At 24.6% G+C, this 9,900-nt stretch overlaps 1 protein-coding gene across 1 annotated transcript; it reads left to right on the forward strand.

Moving 5' to 3' along the window:
- The first annotated feature begins 635 nt into the window (after nucleotides 1–635).
- Nucleotides 636–8,688, forward strand: LOC113558747 (E3 SUMO-protein ligase pli1-like). Its single transcript, XM_026964274.1, has 3 exons — nucleotides 636–854; nucleotides 7,332–7,538; nucleotides 7,613–8,688. The coding sequence occupies exons 2-3, from the start codon at nucleotides 7,355–7,357 to the stop codon at nucleotides 8,599–8,601; spliced, it is 1,173 nt and encodes a 390-aa protein (XP_026820075.1). The 5' UTR covers nucleotides 636–854; nucleotides 7,332–7,354; the 3' UTR covers nucleotides 8,602–8,688.
- Nucleotides 8,689–9,900: the final 1,212 nt, after the last annotated feature.

Here is a 9,900-nt window from a genome sequence, read left to right on the forward strand (position 1 = left end):
GATAATTGATATTAAATAATATGTTATTGTGTACGATTTTTTATCACAAATTATTATCAAGTAGAATATTGTATTTAATTGTCTATAACCTAGTCAATGTAATCATTAAATATTATATTATTTAATTAATTTATTAGCATTAAAAAAAAAAAAAAGCTATCCTAAAAATTTGTATTAATGCGTTTTGAAGTTCCCTCATATTTGTCCAAAAAGCGCTACCGTACAGCTGGCATAGCGTCTACAATAGTCGTGATAGAAATCACAGTCCTAATGCTCCGTATTATTATGTTTTTTTGCGTTTTTGTTGTTGTAGTTGTTGTTTGTATACCATAATTTTACGTCAAGACGGATGCAACACTGTTGCAACAAGTTGCCGTTTATCGACACCAGTTCGCTGCAGTCGTACAACGCCGTACAAAAAACCGTAGGGCGTTGACATACGTTTGTTTCACTTTCAGTGTGGCGTCTTCTCAGAAAATAATCAATAAAATATCCAAATCTATTGTCTTTGACGAGAACATCGACTCGAAACACTTTCCACCCACTGGCTGCAGCTACTCTGTTACTCTACTACTACAAAAAAAAAAACGGCGTTAACACTGTTAACAAACCACCGACTACCGCGCCCGGGTCGCACTTATTTCCAGGTATAACAAAATCAATAAGTATCACCGCGCCTTTGGCTGTGCCCCGTTGCCGTTTCGACCGTCCACTCGTCCAGATTCACCGCACTGTGACTCGTCTTCGCAATCGTTTGCTGCTCACTGTTTTTTCGTCTGCGTCAATTCACAGAAAAGTTATCGAAAACTACTTTACCACGGTCGTCACACAGCCGTCTTTCAGTTTTTGCAAAGGTACCTGTTTGCCGTCCTTATTATTATAATATTATGATATATTGATATGTTTATTCAATAGTTTTATAATTATTATGAGTGTCATCAGGATCACTCATCCTGGTCATGCCTCTTTTGTTATTGGCGTGTCCGTTTAGTCGAAGAGTTGTCTCTGTTTAAATGGCTGCCGCTACGGCGGAAGGTGGTCTCAATAGCCAATATCTTTAAAGTTCCTAAACCTGAAATCCCCCCCCCCACATTCGTGTATAATTTTCAATTATACATTTTTTTTTTGTGCTACCTACTTTTTAATCAGTTATCACTAATTATTGTATTGTACCATTGGCGACTTAACGTCAAAAAAACAGTTCCAAAGACATTTCTTCGTCATCACAACATTTGCCAAACCACAAACCTAATACAAGTATCAACACGTTCGTTTGGGTGGTAAATCGTAGATATTATTTATACCCAAATTTTCATTATTAATAAGTATTAATAATTGACGATAATATCTGATCCTATTGTCACTTATCGGCGCTTATTGATTGTAGTATTACATTTGTATTGACGTTGTGGCCCATGCATCATAAAATTGAAAATTTTACTCAAGTATTCTTATGACGATGGAATCATTATCTTGTATTCGATTGAACTTCTAAATTTTACACCTCCAAAATCTAAATATCTGCTGTTGCAAACAGGTCTCGTTAATGACTATATTTTATTTTCTGATAGTTGATAATACGGTTCTTTAAGAAATAATTAATTACCTATACAAACGTATGAAAATTAGGGTTTTAAGAATCAAATTAATTGGATTATTACTAAGAGCAACTGAAATCATAGAACTGTGACGTAATACATATGCAGATTACAGGAGTTATTATTTTAAATAAGTGATAAAAATTTGTTATGAAGATTAACAATTAAGGTAACATCATCTAAAATTTTTAAGATAAAAAATTTATAATATCTATTTGATATTATCTAGGTATAAAAAGTGCATAGCAAAATTTATAGTTATGAATATTTTATTGTTATTACATTATAATATGGTTACCTACCTAATACTTTTTAATATAATAAATAACATTGATTTTAGCTATAGTATTACTGTATTAGTAATTTTATTTCTTTATTATTTTAATATTTTGTATCTATAATATGTATAAAATGTTTTTTTTTATGATTTGACAAAACTAATAATAAATTGAGTAGATGAGATTTGAATATTATTTATCTATTTAGTTAAATTAATACTTATATTATCGATAATGATGACGGGGTGCTTTGAGAGGACTTACTCTAATACTATACCCATCAAAAAAAAAAATAAAAAAATAATTTCTAATTTCTGATTATTTATAAATATATATTATTATATAATGTATTCAATGTTTATGAGTAGAGCGATGAGTATTGACGGTATTCTGTGAAAAGGGCGTATACCTAATTTATAATAAGGAAATAAATAAAACTGATTAAATACTCAATTTTTAAGATAGAACATTAATTTATACATTATATTAAACACGAGACTCCATGGAACTAAAATTGCTTATTAAATTTCTTAAATTAAATTTATATTTAATGTTATATTAATTTTACATTAATCTGAGAACATGAAATAATAGTGGTATAAGTCCTTTCAACATTTTTTTTCTCTACAAACGTCCTTTTATACATATTGTTTTTAATGGTATATGCCCTTTCAGCATTTTTATTTTTTTTTACATCTACTTATTTAAAAACATGAAAATTAAAATTTTTAAAGATTAAGTATCTACATTAACATATTATTGTATATATTTTAATGAGATTAGTAGGTACTTCATTTAAAATAGAAATAATGACTTCTTTATTAGTTCAACATAAATCAAAATTTTAAAGTAATAGAATAATATTATTTAACAGTAACAGTTGAATAAAAAAAAATAAAAAAAATAATGACTTCTTGTCATTTAACATGAATTTAAAAGTTATAATAAAAAATAAGTTTACTTAAAAATATAAAAAACAATATTATAATATAACATAAAACAAAATAATAATGTTGACTAGTCAATTTCATCTTCATCATCTGTCTCAGGCAAAACATCTAACATAGATGGCTTGAAAGGAATAGAAAGACATTCTAAATGATAAACTTCTTCAGGTAAAATTTTTTTTAAGCACAAATTTCTGAGATCTTTGTATTTAGCTGCTGTAACAAGAAACTTTTCTTTATATTGATGTTTTAGAATTGGATATGTATTGCATGTTGATCTTAATCTTGCATTACTATGTAAATTTACATTTTTAAAACCATCTTCACCGTTTTCTCCTGGTTTAATAGTATATGAAATTTTTTATTCTTCCCGGTTGTTTTTATTAAATTTAACTTATCTGATAAACTTGAATTCAACATCACAATTCATTGTATCTTTTAATTTGTCTTTATTGAACGTAGCATTGCAGTTAAAAAAATCATTATAATTTAAAACTATTGTTTCATATTGTCCAACATTTGGTCTTGCATTTCTAATAACTGTAGGCCATTCTAATGGGGCCCAAATTGTTTTTTTTTTTTTTAAATATTTTTATCAATGTAAGCATAGATAGAACTACAGGCATCTATGAGTGACCAGCTTATAAATAGTTAATTGTAATAATCTTGATATTTTCTGCATATTTAAAAAAAAAATGATGTAGTATAGATAACATATTGTGGTTTTTATTTTGGTTTTATTTTGGTCTGGGCAATTGTCACAGTAAAATGCAATTTCATATACATTTCCTTTCATATCAATACTTTTTAAATATTTGAATAAAATTGAACTAATTTCATTTGACCCTCTTTGACCATCTACTTCTAACCATAGATAACAATAGCCATTTTTAGTTTTACTTTCATATATGCTCAAATTATAATATGCTAGCTTTCTAGAATAGAACAGTAACATACTGTTTCCCCGTGGTGTGTTAAGCACTTTTTGTAAGTCAAAACTACAGCACAAAAATCCATTTTGGCCACTCTTTTCTTGATCTTTTTTAAACTCTTCAGTGGTAAATATTTTTTTTTCTATTTATTAAGTGTAGTGTAATGTATCTTCATCTGTCTTAGTGTTCTTATTTTTGTAACCTTCACAAAATTCACATTTACCCTTCTTTGGGGCATGTATACCAATATTATATTCTGTACTCCACTTATTTTTGAATATTGCATTAGAAACTGGAGATATATTTTTCATATTACAGTACTCAACATAAAAACTATAGACATGATTGAAACTATTAAAATCACAGCTAATATATTTTTTGCTACTAGAACTTCTGCAATAGTGTGATGGAACAGCTGGTAACATATTAATAAACTCTTCAAAATGTATCATTTTTTCATGTGGTGTTTTATTTGTTGGAGTTTTATTACCTATATTACCTCTGCTATCAGGTTTAGAGGTATATAAATCAACTTTATTATCATGAGTATACCTAAGGACTTTTTCAGATATACCTAAAGTATTTAACAGAAATCTTCTGCAAACGGTTTTCTTTATGTTGTTCACAGACATATAATATTTATAATTACAAGTACGATTACTATTAGTTATATAAGATATTTTTGGTAATATAACTTCCATACAACTTAATAAGTAATCAGGTATAATCAAGAAAAGCAAACGATTAAGAAGAACAGAAATTTTAAAGCATGTTAAGTTTTTGACAAAATCAATTTTATTTTTTTTTTTGATGTAACTCAAAAACAAAAAACTGTAGATAGTTGAAATTTTAACCTAATTTCAGAATTTTATTATAATTTTCTATAAACGTGGATTAAAAATTATTTACTGATATGAAACACTTACAAATATAATATAATGATTTTTATAATTTGTTTTTTTTCTGTATTAACATCAAGAAAAATAACAAGTCACAATATTTTTATAAGAATTTAATTATATTTTATATTATAAATTTATGCATAAAAATTTTTGTTTTTTTACATTAGAAAATTTAATAGAATGTCCAAGTTTTTCAGCATATGTAAAGAGACAATTTTACCAGAAAACTAAATTACATTTTTATGACTCTTTAAAGTTCAAATTATTATGACATTCAATGTTCATCACAGTCAAATAATTATAACTTCTCAAACGATTTTTGTTTTTAGTTGTAAATTTAAAAATGAATAACCTGAAACGTTTATAAAATTTTATATTATCATTTTCTAAACATGGTATAATTTTCAAAATATTTTGACACTTATATAATTATATGAAGACATATGAAATATTCAAAAATGTTTTTTTAAATGATGATTAAATAATATTATCTGGGTTAAAACTTTTGAAAATTTAATAGAAGATCCCATATAAGTTGTTCTTGTATCTGTATAAAATAATAAAAAGATTTATACATATTCTTTTTATATACATTTAAAGTTTATATTTTTATAAAATTCTTCAAAATTACAAAAATTTACAAACTATGTGTATTTTATAATAAACAATTTTTAAAATCTACAATTTTTATAAGTGAGGTTTGAAATTGAAATAGAATGTTTTTCTTAAGTAGTTTATACTGGAACATCATCCTGAAAAATATACTTTTACAACTATTTTTAATAGACATTTTAATTAAAAAAAAATATTATTTCTTGTTACTTTGCTATATGCAATTTTGTTTTTAAAATATGTAGATTAAACTTAACATATTATCTATTAATTGTATAAACCTATTCACTCTTTTTTACAGTATTTATAATAAGGTATTACTATTGTTAATTTCAAAGCTCATAACGATAATATGTTATTAATATATATTATTATAATAAATAAATACTAATATATTAAATTCAATGTAGAATTGATAATATATAACATTTTAGTACACAACACTTATTGCTTGGTTAATTTTTTGAATTTACGGGGAAAAATAATATCTTAATTTAATTTGTAGTTGGTAGTTTTAATTTTATAATGTTTTTTTTTATTACATAATGATTATTGATAAATTTAATTAATTTGCAAAAGACTTCTGTAACATTTTATGATGAAATGTTAATGTTTGATTTAAAAAAAAATATGCTATTTCATCGATGAATTTAATACTTCTATGCAAAAAATGTTTATTCAATATTCTTTGTTTATATTTTTACATTTAGAGAGAATTATTACACCTCACATCATTATGAAATAAAAAATAATAACAACAAACATTTTTAGATTCTGGTAAAAGTAATTTGTTTTTAAAAGTTTTAATTTTTTATTTATTTCCAGTCTAGTAGAATAACATAATATTTTTCTTCTCTTTATAAATTATTATTTAATTTTAGCCTAACACTTATGTCATATGGTTATTTTTGTAGATTAAAAAGTAAATGAATTGTTAACATCCAATGCTAAATAAAATCTAAGGTACAATTCCACTACCTAATAAATATTATTATTTAGTATTTCAATTATGAAATTTATAGTCAACAAAAATAATAAATATTTTATTTTGCCAATTTTTGAGTTTCTGATTATATTCATAATACTTTCTGTTCACCAATGGAACCAACACAACTCTTTACTGTACAATTTATTAGAGTAGATTAAAATAACTAAATATTGCATAAATTTGTAATTTGTAAAGATATAAATCATAATATTATGATAAGATCTGTCCATTTGATTGCCCTTATGAAAAAATGTTAAAAGTAACTTATTTGGAACAATTTTATTAAAATTGAAATCAATTGAGAATAAAATTTATATAGTATTTCATATAAAATCAATTTAATTTTAGGAGAATATAGGTAATATATATTTCTGTAATATTGATAGATATTGTATTTTTAATAATTTTGATGCAAATTAAATATTATACAATTGTAAAGTATTACTGTACTTCAAACTTTAAATAAGAAAACATTTAAAAAAAAAATAGGACTGGAAAATCCAGATAAATAAATTTGTTAACTGATCTAAGATTTGATAATAAGGCTATAATAATCTTGAAAATAAAACATTTGATTATTAAGACCATGAAAACTAATTTTAAATAAATATAAAGGTGAAAAACATGTAAAACGCCAAAAAATTATAGAATTGCATGTATCTTCAATCTTCTTACAAGAAAAATTCTAAATATTAAAAAAATTTGAAATAAAGTTTTCTTATAATCAACTTGCATTTTATTATAAACTTACCTGTATAAAAAAAGTTAAATTTTCATAAAAATCAAACAAAATATTTTCCTTTATTTTTATGATAAATGTTTGTAGTTACTTTCTGATTTAATCTAGGATTTAAATTAACAATTAGATAGAATTATATAAAAATCAACTGTAACATTTATATTTTTTTTTAACTATAATTTAATTCTAGACTGATTTTTCAGTGGTAATTGTATTCCATTTGACATACAAAATTATATAATTTTTCAATTATTTTTTATTACATTGTACAGTTACATTACAGTTTACAAAAAAGTAATTAAAAAATTAAGTTATATATTATTAATAATTTTTAGATAAGAAGAGTAATCATTCCAAAATGTGTCAACGTCAACCATCAAACAAAAAAATAGTTAATCTCTATATTTCGAATGCAATGCCCAGAACAAAATACAATGTAGTATTTCAACCTCAGCCTTTTTTCAAAAAGATACATTCAGTTATTGAACCGATGGCTATATATTGTGAATCAAAAGTTAAACTTGAAAATGGACAACCACAAGGTACAGACCAATTAAAAAATAATATATTTTGAAATTATTAAATGAAATAACAATACATTTTATTCTGTTTTCAGAACACGCTCTGTTTAAAGTTAATTTCACGTTGCCAATGTTAATAAAAAGTATATTATCTGACAAAACAAAAAATTTCCGATTGCAGATCCGATTTGGAGAAAGTCAGGAAGGAAAGAGAGATTTATTAGATAAATTACCAGGACTAACAAAGATATGTGTCAATTCAAAGCTATCATCCACGACCAAAACAAGCCCTATAAATTATAAAATATATAAAAATTTAATCGAAAACAATTATATTTCAGTATTGTGGCCAATTTGTAAAAAACCATATTACATGTCGGTAGATATTGTAGAGATTATCTCGGTTAAAGATTTGGTGGAACGCATACAATTTAACAATAGACTATGTTCTGTTAAACTAAATACAAAAGCTAAGGCCATAGAATTGATGAAAAGTTCAGTTACAGAAATTCTTGATTCAACATCCTTTAAGTTTATATTATTGTGTCCAATATCCAAATTAAAAATGAAATTACCAACAAGATCTCTGAAATGTAGTCATTTACAATGTTTTGATCTGTATACATTCATTTTATTGAATAAGGTAAATCAAAAATGGATATGTCCGATTTGTAAGATACCCATTCTAATCAACGAATTGGTAATAGATTCATTTCTTTTGGATATTGTCAATAATTCAACTCTTCCTGAAAATTGCTTTGAAATAACATTATATGCCAATGGTGAATGGGTACCATGTGTAGAAGAGGCAATGGATGGTATTGAATACAATCGAAGCGAATCTGACGACGAAAATTCAGAAAATACCATTGTTCTTAAGGATTTGGATGATCCCGATTATGAAAATCTCCTTAATGAAAATAACTTTAATGAAGACAAAAAACCTGAAGAAAAACCTATCTTACCAATAACAGATGATTTAAAACCTAGTGAACCAATGTTAATCGATCTGACCATAGATGATACAGACATTAAAGAAGAACCGCTTACTAAAATCATTAAAACAGAATATGCTGATGAATAAAATCAACAGTGATATGCAATTTTAAATTTAGTACAAATAATAATCTAACTTTTTAATATTATTGTAATTATAATAATATATTGAATTTAGACGCCTTTACTAATCTATCAATAACGTCAGTGGCATTTCCAGAACTTTCTTTTTCTTATTATATGGGAGTATAAAGTATAAAAAAAAAAAAAAAAAAACTATTTTAAATTTTGTATGGTTCTTATTGTAGTTTTACATTTTATTACTCTGATTATGATATAGAAGTTAAAATGTGTAAATATTTACACATATATTATATATATTTACATTTATATGTGAGTAGTTAATTACTGTTATTAGTTATACTACATATACTATGTAGAGTAGGTTGCAGTGGTTTATACCTACTGGCTACTGCTTACAATTAGTCGAATACAATATCTTACTTAAATCTTATATTTATTTTTTAGTTGTATAGTAATGACAGGTTGGCATCACACTTTGCGTGAACGATCATTAGATTTAATCCAAACCAAAAAAAAATGTTAAAAATAATAAAAATAATTTTTATAGAAATAATAACCGACGATAAAAATTAAATTTTTATTTTAATTTTAAATTAGATATTCATTGTGTTTTATTTGTACAACTTTATATTAATAATAATTATAATATTTGAATGTTAAGTAATTTTGTTTTATTTTTTTTTAGCATTTATCAGTTGTCAGAGATCTATCCTAGACAACTTGTAATTAACTGTACATATCAATCGAATAATTATGGTAAAACATATATTATGATATGTACAGAAGAACATAAACCAATATATTGCAGGCTGTAACTTTTCTTAAAAATATCTACACTTGTTTGTATACCTTTATCCTTTATAATAAAATTTAAATACTTATTGATGTTTGTAGATTTTATTTTCATTAAAATCCACAATCTACATTTTTTTTTTTTAACATCGTGCGTCTATTGTTGTGTTGTGTTTTTGTCAATCAGAATACAGGTCAAATCTAGGAAATTATATTTTCCTTGCTGAAAGTGCATGCTGATATTGCAAAAGCAGTACCCAAAATTACTGAAGACTGCTTATTCTTATCCAACATTAGGTGTAAATAAGGTAAAAATAATAAATTACCGCTGATTAGAATTTTTGAAATCCGTTAGAGGCATGTGTGTTATGCTCCAACAGGTTGTAGAAACTCCATTTTATGTTTTATTTAAAAAAATAATATTTTTCAAAGTATTTTAATTTTCAAGCTTTTGTGCGGTTTCTATTATTGAAAGATGATAAACAAAATTATAAATGTAAATTACATTTAT

Source organism: Rhopalosiphum maidis, chromosome 3, assembly GCF_003676215.2.
Source record: "Rhopalosiphum maidis isolate BTI-1 chromosome 3, ASM367621v3, whole genome shotgun sequence".
NCBI classification, from domain to species: domain Eukaryota; kingdom Metazoa; phylum Arthropoda; class Insecta; order Hemiptera; family Aphididae; genus Rhopalosiphum; species Rhopalosiphum maidis.

What these genes read in the sequence shown, in the direction of transcription:
- LOC113558747 (XM_026964274.1), top strand. Translation starts at nt 7,355, where the DNA reads ATGTGTCAACGTCAACCATCAAACAAAAAAATAGTTAATCTCTATATT. An exon ending in TGAAAATGGACAACCACAAG is followed by an intron (nt 7,539 to 7,612) that starts GTACAGACCAAT and finishes TTCTGTTTTCAG; the next exon opens with AACACGCTCTGTTTAAAGTT.